At 38.3% G+C, this 18,195-nt stretch overlaps 1 protein-coding gene across 1 annotated transcript; it reads right to left on the reverse strand.

Moving 5' to 3' along the window:
- Positions 1-14,784: 14,784 nt before the first annotated feature.
- LOC125389211 (G protein-coupled receptor 83-like) lies at positions 14,785-17,632 on the reverse strand. The gene is made up of 4 exons (XM_048417677.2): positions 17,196-17,632; positions 16,875-17,000; positions 16,426-16,559; positions 14,785-16,048 (listed from the first exon to the last, which is right to left on the reverse strand). The coding sequence occupies exons 1-4, from the start codon at positions 17,562-17,564 to the stop codon at positions 15,325-15,327; spliced, it is 1,353 nt and encodes a 450-aa protein (XP_048273634.1). The 5' UTR covers positions 17,565-17,632; the 3' UTR covers positions 14,785-15,324.
- Positions 17,633-18,195: the final 563 nt, after the last annotated feature.

Raw genomic sequence — 18,195 nt, forward strand, 5'->3', positions numbered from 1 at the left:
AAAAAGATTGTAATTAAACTTGAATTAAAATTAAAATTAAGCAACTCTAGTTCCCATAATTAATAAATGAATAAACAAAATATAATATAGCCATACATTAGAACATAATAAACTGTATTTAAATATGATATAATAATACATGCTAAATATATGGGTGAATGTTTAAAACATTGCAGTAATTGAAAGAAGAGAAACAAAGAGACAAATGTCCATAGATAAAGTAATTAAGCATATGATTGTCAGGGGCTGAGGAAAGTGAGAAATGTAATGTACAGTTACACATAATGGGCCCCAGATTCACTTTTATGATGTTGTAACTGTCCTCTGAGTGGAGAAATTTTTATCTTGGGGTGTATTTATTGCACGTGGTTCATCCCAGCTGGGCTTGTTCACTATTCACACCCATCCATGAAGGAGCAAAGTGGGAAATCAGACTTCACCTGAGGGACTCCCTATCACAGTAACTGCCCTAATTCCATATGATCACAGGGAAATAATAGACTATATGGGCTTGAGAAGACTAGGGGAGGGGGATTTCATCAATCTGGCTATAGGGAATCCCTTGCTCTTGGTGATTGAAGTCTTTCCAGGTGTGATCTGTTTGGGTTTGGGGAGGATCTCCCTCATCCTTGTAAGTCATTCCTTACCTATGATCTTTGAGGAAGTCCAATAAAGTCATTAGTTTTCCAGTGTTAATTTTGGTGGAAACATGCCTTGGTTGATCATTGAGACTTTTAGGAGATGGGATAGATGTTGCTTATATCTTCTATAGGATGGGCTTTTAGCAACATATGGTGAAGAAAGTATCCTAGGAATACAGATAGTTAATGGTTACAAACCTTTGTGAACATGCCAAAGACCATTGGATTGTGTTCCCTTTTGGCAACATGCACTTTCTCTTATTAAATTATATCTCAATAAAAATAGTTAGCACCTTCATTGTGTGTGTGGGGGGGGGTATTTTGAAAAAGAAATGCTCCTGTCATAGTGGACAAGAAGAAAGACATCTACAGAATGTTTGTATTGATGAGTTTCTGGTTTCTCTTCATGTTCTATCTCAGGCTTGAGACAACGGTGTTCATATTCTTTTCCCCCTAGAGAACAACACCTTCACAAATAAACCTAGAGGAGTATTTTACTACTTTCTTTGGCATATCTTAAACCATTCCAATCAACAATCAAGATTAATAACTAAAGTCAGTACTGGGGCATTAAGCATGGAAGCTTATTTAAGAATAAATTACATAGAGATAAAACAAATCAACTAAAATAAACTGAGAAAGAATTTACCAAGAAATAGAAAGATAGTAAGGAGCAGGTTATTTCTTGTGAGTTCAAGAAAATTAAAAGTAAAAGAATATGCTTGGCAATTAAATTTGTGAAAGGTCAAATTAGATAGAAAACTTTTCAAAACTCATTTGATTCAGCAATTACAAGAACAACATTGATAACCTTTAACAAGACAAAAGTGAATAAAGATAAGGATATTGCAGTGGATTGAAGAATGAATTTAAAATGTTAAGGATATAATGCAAATTTATACACCTTTAGGTTTTGAATGAAGAGAAAGTGTGAGGGGGGATTAAACACCGCATTGGTTTTGCTATTAATTCATATGATGAGTATCAAAAATTAATATGACAGTATTCTTAAATTTGCATTGGAAAAGGGCTTGTAGAAAATGAAAAATTAAAACAAAGACATATAAAAACTGATAAGCATAGCACCTATATGATTAAATGGTATTCATAAAACACAGAAGAAATCATCTTTGCACCTGAAAAGTTACCATGTCATGTAAAGGTTGAGGGAGGGAGATAAAATTGGAAGGAACTGATTTTCATCACTGCTCAACTGCCGGTCTCTGGATTCCTCAGTTCGGGAGACATTACTGCTTAGTACAAGATTTTCTATGGGGATAGAGCTGTAGTAATCTTCACGATGAGGGGTCATTACACCAGAATGTTTGATATTTACACTAATCACCTGAAAAGAGACCTAATTCTATTATAATCTGCTTGCCTTTCTTAGATAATTAAACTCTTGCTTCATTTTGGATTTTAAGCATAATGAGGCAAAGGATTACGTTAAAGTTCTCTAAAGTCTGCCGTGAAAGGAAATTGCATAATGTTTTGAATTTATTGAGAGCATCTCTGGGATATACAATTTTAGCTGGATTGAAATTATTTTCTTATTTTCTTGTGTCCTATTTGCCTGTGGGTATCCATGGTTTCAAGGCTGAGTACAAAGGGTATTTTCAATGTCAAACATAATTTAAAAGTTATGATTCATTTGTTGGGAATCTGTTCTGCTTCTGTTTAGAATCAGATTTTAAGGCCTTGGTGGTATTACTGAAATCTTAATATTTTTGTTTTTACATGTAAAATCTAAAGATTCTCTCACATCTAAAAGCCAGTAAATATATATGTGTGTGTTTAAAAGTTGTTTTATTTTCTTTTGTAATGTGACTAACATATCATTTGTACAAATAATATAACTGAGCACTTCAGTATGGATTAAAGGTTCTGAAAAAGTATGTTATTCTGAGATTTACTTTAATATACTCCTTCCAAAACAATCACAACAAACACTGGATAGACATAGGTGGAATAAAATTTGAATATTATTGGTATTTATTGAACCTGTTTAAATTGGATTACGAAACTTGATATCTATTACATTATTAAAGAATTATATATAATGATTCTGAAATATTTAAAATTATGAAATGTAAAATAATCCCAAACTATATGTAGATTAACTTCATTATATTTTGCTTTGCTTTGTGTAGATTGACATCAACAACCTTGAGTTGACTGAGCCTACTGGTTGACAAGAAATGTTTTTCATTAACAATATTCGTAACTCTACCTCTGTGCTATATGTTGGATCTTGTGTGTTCCTCAAATTTCCATATGTCTAAGACTTGTTCTTTACTGTGGAGAGTTGATAAACTCCTTAAGAAGTGAGTCCTGGAGTTAGGTTTTCAAGTAAGTAGAAGGTATTCAATGGAAGTTGATTTCAAAACCCTGGTCTTTTCTGTTTTCTTTCAATTCCCTGTCATGACATAAACAGCTCTTTTAGGTGAACTGTTTCCCATCGTAATGTGCTCCTTGCACATAGATTCAAAAGCAGCAGGGCTGTATTAGCTTCTTTTCTTGCTGCTGTGAGAAAATACTTAGTAAAACAGATTTTAGGAAAGATTTATTTTGACTCACAGTTTGAGTCAAGATTTAATCTGGAATGGTGTGGAAGGCATGGCAGCAGGAGTGTGATGTGCCTGGTCATAGTCCATCCAGAGGGAGGAAGCAGAGGAAAATGAATGCTGGTACTCATCTCGCTTTCTCTAGGACTGAAAGGCCATGGAGCTGTGCCACTCACATTCAGGGGAGGTTTGGCCTCTTCATTTACACCTCTTTACAAACAGTCTTATATACACGCATAGAGGTGTGTTTCCATGGTGATTATTAATAATAAATGTCAAATGTGTTCTACAACCCTTTCCCCTCCCTCAACATTTATATTTCCTTCTGCATGGTCTCCTTTTAGTTTCATGATACATGCACAAACTCCATGTCCACATACATATCATACAAATATGTTTCATATTTTTTAATGTATACTAAAATCTAGACTCTTGCTGACAGAGCATATGTAGTATTGGTCTTCCTGAGATGCGGATACTTTGATTAATACAGGAATATCCAGATATATCCATGAAAATTTTTCCTGAAAATTTTATGATTACCATCTTTATTCATGACACAAGAACATGCCATTACGTATCACATATTCTTTATCTATTCATCTTTTGATAGACATCTGGTTTAATCATTGCTATTGTGAATAGAGAAGTAGCAAGCATCTATGTGGTTATCTCTGTGGTAAGATGTAGAGTTTTGGGGAGTTTATGACAAGGAATGATACAATTGGGTCATACAGAAGCTCTTGAGTTTATTGTTTTCAGATAATTCCATATCGATTTTTCATAATGACTATAAATGTTTACAATAGCACCAGCAGTGAATAAGGGTAAACTTTCTTCACATTCTTGTAAGCGTCTGTTACCATTTGTTTACTTACTAATACCCATTCTGTCTGTGAGGGAGATGAAACTGCAAAATACTTTTACTGTGTATTATATTCATTGGCTAAAGATGTTGAATACCATTAAAAATTATTTTTAGACATTGTGTTTCTTCCTTTGAGAAAGGTCTGTTCATTTCACTTGCACATTTATTAGTTGGCACTTTGGATTTGGTATTTAATTTTAGCAGTTCTTTATATATTTTAAACATTAATTCCTTGACTGAAGTGTTATTGGTAAAGATTGCTCTCCTGTTCAATAATATGCTATTTAATGTGCTTAACAGTTGCTTTTATTGTACAGAGCTTTTTGGATTTCACATAATTCCATTTTTAATCTTTAAAGATCTTTACAGTTCTTGGAATCTTTTTCCTGACTATGTATAAACCTTGAAATATTTTCTCTATGTTGTCTTCACCACTTTCAGCTTTTTAGGCTTTAAAATTTTATCCCACTTTTAATTGATCTTTGTGAAGTACAAGAGATAATGGTTCTAACAGTATTGTATGAGTTTATTTCAAAGTTCTCTAATATTTTCCATTAACCCACCTGTTTTTATTATTATTGATATTATTGAGGTATACATATTTCTCTGCTCCACTCCCTTCCTCTCCTGTCCCCTTCATCCTTCTCCCATGGTCCCTATGCTCTCAATTTACTCAGGAGATCTCATCTTTTTTCTATTTCCTATGTAGTTAGACCCAGGTATGTCTCTTTTAAAGTCCTCCTTGTTGTCTAGGCTCTCTGGAACTGTTAATTGTAGGCTGGTTTTCTTTGCTTTATGTCTAAAAGTGACTTATGAATGAATACACATGATATTTGTCTTTCTGAATCCTGGTTACATAATATGATGTTTTCTAGATTCATCCATTTGCCTGAAGATTTCAAGATGTCATTGATTTTTTTTCTGCTGTGTGGTACTATTCCATTGTGTAAATGTACCAAATTTTCCTTATTCATTCTTCAGTAGAGGGGCATTTAGAGTGTTTCCAGGTTCTGGCTATGACAGTGTTGCCATGAACATACTTGAGCACATGTCCTTGTAGTATGATTGAACATTCTTTGGGTATATACCCAAAAGTGATATTGCTGGGTCTTGAGGTAGGTTGTTTCCTAATTTTCTGAGAAATCAGCATACTGATATCCAAAGGGGCTGTACCAGTTTGCATTCCTACAAGCAATAGATGAGTGTTCCCTTTATCCCATATCCTCTCCAGCATAAGTTGTCATCAGTGTTTTTGATATTGGCCATTCCAGGTGTAAAATGAAATCTCAGAGTTATTTTGATTTGCATTTCTCTGATGACTAAGGATGGTGAGCATTTCCTTAAGTGTCTTTCAGCCATTTTAAATTCTCCATTTTTTTAATTGGATTATTTGTTCTTTTGATGACAAGATTCTTGAATTCTTTGTATAATTTGGATATCAGTTCTCTGTCTGATGTGGAGTTAGTTAAGATCTTTTCCCATTCTGTAGGCTTCTGTTTTGTCTTGTTGACTATGTCCTTTGCTTTATGGAAGCTGTTCAGTTTCAGGAGGTCCCATTTATTAATTGATTCTCTCAGTGTCTGTGCTGCTCAGGTTTTATTTAGGACATGGTCTTCTGTGCCAATGCATTCAAGTGTACTTCCCACTTTCCTTTCTATGAGCTTCAGTGTGGTTGGCTTTATGTTGTGGTCTTTGATCCATTGGGACTTGAGCTGTGTGCACGTTGATAGATACAGATATATTTTCATTCTTCTACATGTTAATATTCAGTTACGCCAGCACAATTTATTAAATATGTTTGCATTTTTCCATTTTACATTTTTTGCTTCTTTGTCAAAAAACAGGTGTTCATAGGTGTGTGGATTAATATCCGGGTCTTGATTTGGTTCCATTTGTCCCCCTGTCTGTTTTTAAGGCTGTTTTCGGTACTGTAGCTCTGTAGTAGAGTTTGAAGTCAGGGACTGTGATGCCTCCAGAAGTTCCTTTACTGTACTGGATTATTTTGGTTATCTTGGGTTTTTCTTTTCCAAATGTAGTTGAGTACTATTCTTTCTAGGTTTGTGAAGAATTTTTCTGGGATTTAGATGGACATTGCATTAAATCTGTAGATTGCTTTTGGTAAGATTGCCATTTTTACTATGTTAATTCTACCTACTCAAGAGCATGGGAGATCTTTCCATTTTCTGGTGCCTTCTTCCAGTTCTTTCTACAAATATTCAAAGTTCATCATGACTATGTAATATAATTTGGGGTCAGATTTTCTGATAACTTCAACAGTGTTTTTTCTTATTACAGGTGTAAGATGGAATCAACTCCAGAGCAGGTCTCTGGCTAGAGCTTGTTCCCACGGAGGTCACTGACTTTGGCCTTCTCCCATAGATGTCATTGGCTTTCTTGTCCACTCTCTCTTATGTGACATATGGTGGTATACATATATGTGGCAATTGGTAATGGGATCTTCTATGGGTAGTATGACATGTACCTCAAGATCTGGAGATAGAGTGAAAATGAGGGAAATCCTATGGTGGCTATTTATATTCTATGCAGACCTCCTTTATGACTGAGGTCTGCCATATGAGTATAAGGAATACCCTGAAAGCTGTTGAAGGTGTGGAGCACACATTGCATTCCTTAAGAATAGGAGAGCTGTGACAAAATTTTTGAAAACAAATATCCTTTGTGATAGTTGCACAGTAGTGCTATGGGTAATATGATAAGCACTGAGGCCAAGATGTCTGTCAAGCAGAAGCTTTCTCATGTATGGATAATATTACAATGTAAAAGAAACATGGCATTAATTTCTCCACATTACCTTCTGATTCTTCTGATAACTGACGAAAGAGAGGATGGAATAAAGTTTAACTTGTCACTTCTTGCATCTGGTGGTCCAAAATAATAGTATATAAATTACATCTGTGCTAACGAGAAAATACTGGGATCCAAAATGTTGAAACCCAAGGGAAGAGTTAAATATAGCAAAGGGCCTAAACAATGAAGAAATGTTAGAAGATACCCCTCAGGTCCAACTGCTAATATAGAGCAAAGGAAAATTCCTTGATTCAGTATACAGATGGTGGTTTTAATAATGGCATGGTGGAGAAAACCATTATGCTCAGGGACTATTCTGTCTTGGAAGTTCTTGAATTGAGAAGCAAGAGGAGAAAAAACTTTCATAGCCTGATTTGTGAGTCTATGAGACATGGATGCAGATGGAGTGAGTCTGAGTACTGTAAAGCAGAGAAAGAGAATGTGTAGCTATTGGTTCCTTCTTGAGATGAAAGTTCCGTACCCTGAAGCAATTTGAGGTAAATTTGTCCCTGATGTACTGATTCACCTGACCTAGCAGAGACATGTGATTATCACAGTGTGGGGGGTCTCAGTGTATTTCGGGGACTAGAAGACAACAGAGAAGCTACAGGAGCTACTGGGGTAATTTGGCACTCAGTTCACCGGACCCAATAAGATTGTGTTTGCCAGACCATTAAACGAAAAAAGAAAAAAAAAAACCCAAGTATTTCAATTGGGACATTGGGACTGGAATGGGACTATATTTGCTGAGACTCATATTGGCCATAGCCTTTATGCAGTAATAGAGACTTTATTTGGTCTAAATGACTTAGAATGACATGTAAATCAGGCCTGGTATGTGAATAAAAATTGCAAAGTGCTAAAGAAATCTAGAGATGAGAGACAGGCAAAACAGACAAATGGATCTGATCTGTCTGAGTCACTGAAAGGAATATATAGCAAGATTTATGTTGAGTTAGAATTCTTAAGGGAAAAAGTGATAGAAAACCAAATGGGCTAGTGAGCTTTTGGAAAGTTTTAAAGCCAAAAGAGTTTATAGAAGGCAAAACGGATAATGTGGTGAAATGAAAAAGACCACCCTTGTCCTAGGGTCAAGCAGTTATCCACAGAATAAACTGGGTGCACTTCTCCCCTACAAAAAACGTTATGTTGGGGTTGATATTATTCGTCATGCCTTGGGCCCTCTGAGCCCCGTGACTTGTGGTGAAATAACAGAAACTTCATCCGTACTGTTACTCTAGAGCCTATTGGACCCACATGTCCATGTTGAATATAAGTCACAATAGGCCTAAGCATGGCCTTACTCTTTCCTGGCCATGGCCTTTTTAGAGCGGATTGAGCTCATTTGAGGAAAGAGAAATTAATGGAAGATCCATTGTAATACCTGAGGATAAAGAGAGGTGGCACATGGCTAGTGATCGTAGATTCATCGATCTAAATAAGGCAGTGTCTCCCATCCATGCCATGTCACTGCTTTTGAGAACAAAATGATATAAACAATGGAGTTCTTTCATTCTGCATTAGACTTTGCTAACATTTTCCTTTAGTCCATCCTTAGCTACTTATTCCTAAGATGAAATGATACTTTGAATGGTTGGTGACGAGTTTTCAGAGATCTTGTTGATCTCCTGCAAAAAGGTTTTACATAGACCATATAATGCTAACCTCCGGAATTCTTAGAGATTGTCCGGGCTAATTTATGAATGACTTGAAACAAATTAGAGTTATCTGAGTAGACAGAACCACAGTGGAGAAAATTCCTTGTATAAAATCGGCCTATAGGCAAGACTTTAAGGGCATTTTCTTAATTAGTGATTTATTTGTGAGGCTCTAACTCATTGTTGGTGGTGGCACTCCAGGGTAGGCAGTAATGGGGGATGGAGAGCAAACCAGTAAACAGTACTTCCTCCATGAGCTCTGCATAAATTACTGCCTCCAGGTACCTTCCTTGATTTTCTGCCCTGATTTCCTTAGATGTTGGACTGTGATTTGGAACTGCAAGCTGAAATAACCCTTTCCTCCCCAAGATGCTTTTTTTTTCTTTAATCATAGGAGTGGAAAACCTACTATAGTTCTAGAAAACCTTCTGGAAAAATACCAATAAAACAGTAGCCCAAAATTGTGGATGAAGGTGTCCAGTATGGATGCCTTTTCAGCACTTACAGAAATTATCGTATTAAATGAAGAACATAATGTCAGGAATGGACAACCTTCTTATGGGTTGTTGGTCAGACAATCCAGAGACCCTCAAAATGGTAAAGATTATTGCCATTTCTGTTTGTTATATGCCAAAACTAGATAGTAAGACACTATTCCTGAAGATGCCACACCCTTTGGTTTCAGAACATAGAGAAATCAAGCTAGGAACAAGCTCTAAGCTGTTAGTTACTGTCTGGCTATAATTTTAACAGAAGGGACATGGAGGTTGCTAGAAGAGGACTGTTACCAACAATCCTACTCAGCTCTACATTCTATATGCCATGCAGCTAAAATGTATTATGCTCCATGGCAGTGTGTGCTAGCTGATGCAACAGTATCATGAAATGTTACGAGAACACCCAACAACTTTCTGTTTGAAGGTGAGGTCCATTTCAGAAGACAGAATGGGTATTTAATATAAGCCAGGATGGAAACTCATAGCTGAGAAAACCCCAGTAGGGAAGCATCTTCCATTTGTTGTTTTTATTTAATGGATTTGCTATGCTTGAGAAATAGCCTTTTAAGCACCTATATTTATGCTTATGGTGTACAGCTGCAGTCTGCCTTGATAGAGAAATTCTTATAGTGAGTGGTATTTGCTACTAGAAGGAATAATAACTAGAAAAAAATATTGAGACTAAGTGACTGTTGAGGGGCCATGGCTTCCCAATGCTCACAAAAAGGGATCATGAACATGCCACACATTCCAAGGATCAGGGAACACAGCAGAAGAGGGGTTAAAGGAACATTAAGAGCTTGAGGAAAGGGATGCATCTTTAAAGTGTGGCCATATCCTTTCAGACATAATGTGATGGCATCTTTGACAGACAATATCTTGGGCAGGTAGTCATGGCAAGCAATTGAGAAAACAATAGTGATAGATAGGGTTATGGTAACAGTAGTGGAGCTATTGACAATATCGAGTAGATGAAATAGGGCATGGGATCCTCATGAAAGTCCAGCCCATGCTTCTGCTCTCTATTATTCCCTTAACTACTAGTAGCCTTAGGAGATGCTATGGTATATAGAAAGTGGAAAAAGAATAACTGTAAGATAGACTTCATGACTCAGTTCCCCTAACATTGTCATGGGTGGTGGACTGGGATGTTGGAGGAGGGGCCGCTAGTTTGTTCCCAACCTCTTAGCCCCAAAATAATCACACAGAAACCATATTATTTACACCACTGCTTGGCCCGTTAGCTCTAACTTCTTATTAACTAATTCTTATATTAATTTAACCCATTACTATTAATCTATGTATCGTCACGTGGCAGTGGCTTACCAGCAAAGTTTCAGCATGTCTGACTCTGACAGTGGCTCCATGGCATCTCTCTGACTCCACCCTTTTTTCTCCCAGCATTCAGCCTAGCTTTCCCTGCCTACCTAAGTTCTGCCTTGCTATAGATCCAAGGCGGTTTCTTTATTCATTAATGGTAATCACAGCACACAAAGGGGACCCCCACATCACTGGGACTCTGTGGTGATGCAGTTGCTTGGGGTCATACACACTCAAGTAAGTACTGTAACCCCTTGGTTCTCTAAACCAAGTTAATGCATTGCTTTGACAAACTCAAACTGGACTTTGATGGAACCATTATTTGGTACCTCAATGATACTCAGTCCATATTTTCTGTATTCACAGTTGCTTGATTGCAATGTTCATGTCTATTCTCCCTGTTTGCTTTCAGCAGCCTGATTACCCTTTCCTCTGAGGTTCTTTTGCTGACAGAAACAATACTGATCAGTGGGGTGCCTGCAATAATAGCAGCTGGGGCAGTAGCGGTGGTCACCAGGGGTCTATGCATGGGAAAAGCTAATTGGCAGTGCCTGTCCTGTGGGCAGTTCACTGGCCTAATCTACAGGGCAGCTATGGGTGATATAGTTCCAGCAGCTGCAGCAATGCAGCAGTGGGTACCCAAGGCCACTTGTGGGAGTTCACTCTTGTGCAGAGATCCAGGAGCTGGCCGCAGCAGTTTGGCTCATTGATGCAACAGCCCCAGTCCTCCTCCTTTCCCTAACTGTGTTCAGTCACTTAGACACAGCTTCTAACCTGCCAGTTTATCCAGACTTCTATTATCCCACCCCACTTTATCCTAGTGACCAATCAATTTCCCTCACATTTCCCTTCCATGCGGCCACTTCTTAACAAGGACTAGCAGTGTTAGATTTAGAAAGGTACATAAGTATAATCATTGTCTTTAAGTGCTGTGTGTGTGTGTGTGTGTGTGTGTGTGTGTGTGTCACTTGCCCCCTGACCATGTCCTTTATGTTATCTTTTATTCTCCTCTCCCACCTTTTGGGAGCTTAACCTTTACTGCATCCGATACTTGGAGAAACTAAAGCCCCTAGAGCACTTTTAATTCCACACGTTTGTTTCTGCAGCAACGGTGTGGCCATGCCAGGAAGAGGTTCTGTTTAATCAAGTTTAATTCACAGGCTGTTGCTCCGAAAGTCAATATGTCCTTTTTAGGTGACTGGCTACTGACTTGCTCTTTTAGAACTTAAAATAGTACAGGGACCTGCACTAAGGAAGAAACAGCTTTCATTTGCTTTAGCTTTATTTATTTATTTTTAATTGAGCACATACATAGTCACAAAGGATTTGCAAAGGTTTGTAGTTTCAAACACTTGAAAATTTTTCCCCATCAAAATATACTTAAGTACAAAAACCAGCTGACACACAATAATCAGAGTCAGCCAACTCTGAACCCTTAATTTGACAGCTCTCCCTTTTGAACAGATCATCTGAGTAGAGCTTGGAGCTCCAGAACTTCATAATTCACTCCTGCTGGTTGTCAAGCAGTACAGTTTTGAAAGCCAGTGCTGTGTCAAGGCGAAGGGTTTCCCTCAACTGTAACCTGTTTTGGATACATTCCAGGGTAGTACACTGTTCCAAAGTCCAACATCAATATTCAGTCTTGGGGGGAGTTTCAGTGTTCCATATAAACAAGCACACATAAATAAAATTCATTTTTTCTTTTTTTTCTTTTTTCTTTTTTTGCAGTTTGCAAACTATTTTGGCAGGAAAATGGTTAAATATAACACCATAAAACACTTTAAGCACACTTTAGAAGAGCACCGTAATGAGTACTATTACACGTAATATATTACTATGATATCTAAAACATTAACAAATATAAATATGTAATACAATTATTGAGAATTACATCGAATCATAAATAACGGGGGTTCTTAGAAAAGGGATGACAATTCAGAATAGAAACCCTGTGTCATTTCCATACTTTGTAAACACTTTACCTCTTTCAAGTTTTGTCCTTTGATTCCTTATCTGCTGCTCTTTTCAGAGCAGAAGTGCTAAAATTCTGAGAAACCTACTTAAGAGACTAAGTCAGAAGTTTTCATTCACCTATTACTTGGCTTGTGCTTTTTTTGTTCAGTTATCTAGAATTCAGCTGGTGTCTCAGCTTTACTCTGGAAAACTCTTTCCTCTCAGCAGTATTCTGTCTAACCAAGTTTCAAGTAATCTACACAGGCAGTAGACGCTTCTCTTTTTTTCCCAATGAGATCCATCAAGTAGTCTTTTCTTAAACATCTGCATAACCGTCTTAGTTGTGTACAGGTCAGCACTTCAAGGGGAGCACAGTAATTTAACAATCACAGTAGTAACATTTACAATTAGAGGAATAGTAATAGCAATAATCACAAGGTAGGTAACAAGAAAATGAAACTATTAACAACAATAATACCTGTTGTCACAGATAACTCTTACAATAGCCCTATAAGGAAGTAGGTATTATTATCCACCTTTTATAGATGAGGAAACAGGGGAACACTAAGGCCACATGACTTTCCTAAGGTCACACAAATAGTTGACACAAGAACAAAAACATCATTGTCCCATTATTCTGAGTCCTGGGCTTGTTTCCATTGTAGATACTTCTTGCCTTACATCAATATCAAAGCACCAAGTGCTTTTACTTGTACAGATGCTGGATCTATCACACATATTGAATATGTGCTAGATTTCTTTCAAGAACAGGTTTCTTGAAGCCATTCATTATCTGCTAAAGTAAATCAATTAGATCACCAAAGTCTCATATCTAAGGTAAAGTTTGTGGCCATGAATAAACTTGTCTTATACATAAAGTTAGTTAAACCAGTTCACAATGATATAGTTCTTAAATTTATAAGCAGATACTAATGCCTACGTTTATAATCAGATACTAAATTATAACTATTCACAAAGAAAATCTAAGCAAACAATTTAGAGGAATGCTGAGATCTCAAGGAAACTGTTAGACTTTTCTCAATATCCTTGCGCATGGTGCCCTCTGATGGATTTTCTAAACCAACGTAATACACAAGAACAAGAATCTTCACTCATGTTCACTCTCTTTTTAGGTAGGAAGGGGAACTCTGGCAAAAAGGAAAAAACTAAAAGTGGGAGATCTGTGTACAGGGAAAACCAGAAAAGGAATAATGAATTAGTATTAGACTTAGATCAACACCAAGGAGAGGAGGGAGGGAAGGGAGGAAGGGGAGAAGAAGGGGAAAGGAGAGGGGGAGAGAGAGAGAGAGAGAGAGAGAGAGAGAGAGAGAGAGAGAAGGAAAGAAGGGAGAAAAAGAGGGAAGGTGGAAGAGAGAGAGAAAGCAAAGCAGGGGGAGCAAACGGAAAGAAAGACTAGAGTCTACAATGGAACAAAGCACCGGAAATGAGGAGGCTTCAATTAGTGAAGAGATGATGAGCCTCAGCACAGGAAGTTCAGAACCTCTGGTTAAGGCAGCAACCAAAATCCAAGATTAAATATTCTAGGACAAACAAATATGGAAAAGTGAGCACCTGGGTGAAATGTTGAAAGGAGAGAGAAGCAGTGTTGTAGACTATGAGGGTACTTTTGAAAGGGAGTGTATAACACACCGTATGGGTGAGACTGAAATAATCAACAAAAGAGAATGTAGAATATCAATTACAAAGAATTGGGTTGAAATGGGTATATGAGAAAGGGAAATAAAATGAAAGCCACTCATAAGTGATAACTTGATGCAGGTAGAGAAAAGCATAGAAAAAGCAAAGGCATGGAGATAGCACATGAGAGCACAAATTTGATGATAAATCGGTACAATTTTCACAGGGAGATAGACAACATCAAAAAGTAAAATCAAATCAAACAAAGTGAAGCACCAACTGTAAAGAAATGCTGATTCCAGAGGCAAAAAGTTGCCACACTCTCAGAGCCTCCAAGACTTCACTTTAAGGCATGAAATCTTGTCTAGGCTCAGTTAGCATGAAAATTACAGGTAGAAATACGTGAGAGCACCAGGCAGGTGGATAGCATGAGAGGTAACAAGGAGCAATATATACATGCTTATACCTGTGTGAACATAAAAGTGTATGCATGTGTGTGCATGTATGCACTTGATTATGTCATGTTAAAATGTGACAAATTATAGTTGATAGGGAATAGTGTGGGGGTGGAGATGCTGATCTCTTTGTCGTGAAAGTATTAGGAGAAAAGTATGACCACCTGTCAGTGAATAGTCAATTCAGATGGCCAGTTTTGATAGGAAAGGTCAACCAATACATCAGAGACCACATATGCCTGTATACACTAGTTCAATTAGTTCCTCCAGATAAATTCCGCAGTAATCTACAAGATGAGATATCTGAAGCTGGGGAGATCAGTCTAACATCAAAGATCTGTAGACTGGCTGTACAGAGTCACATTTACAAAGATGGGGTAATAGGAGTCCAGAGTCGCTCAGCAGTACTTCTTGTTCCTTACCAGGAGTATTTGCCTCAGACTAAGTTGATGCAGAAAGTCATTAAATGACAGCACCAAGTCGGTGCACAAGGGCAGTGGAGAAAAGGGTGTTCCCAACGTTAGAGAGAGGCTGGCAAGTAGTCCTCCTAGTAACGCTTTACACAGACCTCTCTCAATCACAGTTCCTCCATCTCACTATCACTACTAGCAATAATCACAGGTCAAAGCTGGAGGCAAGGAAAGACTTACTCAGGATATCTAGTTCTCGTAAGTTCATCTGCAAAGGTACGTAAGGTAAGTAACAACAAATTCCTTCAGGTCTGGCCAGTCAGTTCTCTACATTATGGCACAGTGGACTTATCAAGTAGAGTTCTGACGCCAGAACTAAGACTGTGAGGGTGCACATGATAGTAAAACACTGTACTCAACATCTAAGTTAAAGGTTATGCCATCGCTGACTGAATTGTCTGTGCGAAGGTACTCATTAAGCAAGGTTCTGATGGATCAGATGGGTGCCCAACTTAGTGACTGGTAGTCTGCATGTGAATGCAAAAGTAAGCATCCTGGGTGGAGGGCCCTGGCACCTCTTCATCTAGGGAGGGATCTGGATCTTCCCAATCCCCCTGAACAGAAACCTGGGAATTATCCCCTGTAGCCAAACTGGGATCCTCAAATGCCGCGGCCTCTGGAACAGCCAGGGGAACTCGTAGCAGTGAAGATGCTTTGAGTTCCCGAAGCTCATGACTCTCTGGTGCCTTTATTTTCTGAACCTGGGAGCTCTTACACAAAAACAGTGATTGCACTCTGACAGATGTTACAGATCTGAGTTTGGCACGGAAGCTCCTGTTGAGCCAGCAGTAGATGAAAGGATTGTAGCAGGTGCTGCTCATTGCAAACCAGTGAAAGGCATAAAAAAGCACACTATCATTTTCCACGCCCGCATTAGATATAAGAACCACATAGAAATTAAGTGGAAACCAACAAACTGCAAAGACCAACACAATAAGTATCAGCATCCGGATGCTCTTCTTCCGCTTCTGGTAGTGTGCCATCAGTTGACGAGCAGATGCATCGCCAATAGCATTCTGGACCCACAGCCTCTTTCCTAGGTGAGAATAGGTTACAACAATCACCATAAGTGGCAGAACGTACAACAGGACAAATGTGCCAAGGTCCACATATTTCGAAACCTGCTGGCTGGGTCCAGGATAGGAAGGGAGGCAGTAGCTCATGGCAACACCATCCCTGGAGGAAAACAAAACAAAACAAAAGTTAAGATAACTGAAAGGATCCCAGTATGTCCATAAGAAATCCCAGTCCCTTGCAAGTGTCAGTCTTAATTTCTTCAGTTTTGAAATTAAGGGGTTGCACTAAAGTGTTATCTCTGGTGGGCCTAGTCTAGGCATAGAACAATCTGAACACAGCTAGATTCTTCATTACTAGGGACTTTAACTAGATGGCCCATCCTCTTGGTTCCACTAACACATTAGAATTAGAAAACGACACCATATGTTCTATTCAGGAAAATGGGGGGTGGATGAAAACGAAGAACACTGCAAATGGCCACTTTCTGGGAGGCTCTAGAAAGAAAAGGGTGAAATTACACATTATGTCTGACTTACTCGTTCACGAACGTGAATAGATTCTGGTAAATTGCATGCGGAAGAGCAAGGAGTATCGCAATACTCCAGATCACGGCAACAACCATTAAGCTTTGGGCGTATGTTAGCCTTGGTTTCATTGGGTACAGAATTACCTACAAAAGAACAGAAACATCCTTCCTGAATCAGCCAAGGTCAACGTGGTTTACATAATCAGACACAGGTTGATGAGTTTCTGCTTGGATTAAAGAGAGATGCATAAAACGCAAGTACGGGGCTGAAACTCTGAAATTCACAATGGTATCAACCTGGAGTGGTATGACAGTGGGGAGAAGTGTCAGAAGCAGTCCACAAACATATTCTAGTTTCAAATACAGCTCTGCCTTGTAGATTTCTGCAAGATGTGTAGTGTTCCTGACTATTTCCCACCTCCTGCTCTTTTATTCAAAAGTGCCCTCAAGTGGTCTTACCTGGTGCCGGTCCATGGCAACAGCCATCAGTGTAAGAGTCGAAACATGGAGGGAGCAGTACTGAGCGAAACGACTGACATGGCACACGACCCTACCAAACACCCACTGTCCAGTCAGGAAACGAGTCTAAGGGATGAAAATAAGTAAAAGGGGTAGGTTATTTATTCAAATGTTTTCCTCAAGCACTGCGGAGAAGCTAGAGTCTAGATGGAGGCCCCAAATATGTATATTCCCTTTAGTTTTTATAGTCCCATCACCCACCCTTAAAATGAAACAGCCTCTTTTTTATGTGCTGAAACCAACTCTCTATACATCACTCACCATAGCAAATGAACTGTTGAGAAGGATTATCAAAATGTCAGATACTGCCAGATTGAAGATGAGAAGGCCCGTTGATTTCTTGATTTCTTTGTGCTTGAGAAAAACTTGGCATACCAGGCAGTTGCCAAAGAGAGATATCGTTATGATGACAATATATGCAAGAAACAGCACAACCTTAGCAACGATGTGGGCATTGTTCCCTAACCATTTCCTGATTGATTCTGTTGGCCCTTCCCATCCTGCAGTTGAGTTGGTTCCATTCAGACTGGTATGACTGCAATTTTGATCCTCGATCGGTGGAACCGAACTGACATTTTGTCGGAACAAATCAAGTACACTTTCCATTTGTGACAGCAAAGAAATGTTCATTTTTGTTTAGGGAGAAGAATTAAAGAGGTCCCAAGAGACCAGAAAGGATATAGATGATGAAGTCCTTTTCCAAATCCTCACAAACAGAAACTCCTGGTTCCACCTAAAATGGAAATGATCAAAGACTTTAGCATTTTATAGAACAGTGATCCCAAAGAAGCCAGCATCTAAGGTGTTTAGCTTTTTATAAGAGTAGAGAAGCCAGCAGGCTTGCAAATCAACCCACTTTCATTAAAATGATGGGATCCTATGAAGTCAATTAGATCACCCATATAGAATGATACATATACTACCTTGTTTTATTACCATGATAGTGTATAAATCTTGCCTAAAACAGTCACTGCCTTCTAATATATTCCATTAATTAATTGCTTAGTAATAAATGTATAATCAGAGTTGTGTTATTGAGGTCTAGCCAAATAGATAACTCTAGATTATTGCCATAGATTTGTAGGGTTATAGGAGTCTGAACTTTCTACCTTGCCTTGTGAAAGCAAAGATAGGTCTTTGACTGCTCTGACTTGTACTGATAATTTTATATAAATGCAAAGATCAAGCCAGAAGAAATGGGCTTCCAAAGACGTGACTAGTCTCCAACTGCAGGAGCTGACAACTATTTAAGAATGTGCAC

This window comes from Myodes glareolus, chromosome X (assembly GCF_982192425.1).
Source record: "Myodes glareolus chromosome X, mMyoGla1.1, whole genome shotgun sequence".
NCBI classification, from domain to species: Eukaryota; Metazoa; Chordata; class Mammalia; order Rodentia; family Cricetidae; genus Myodes; species Myodes glareolus.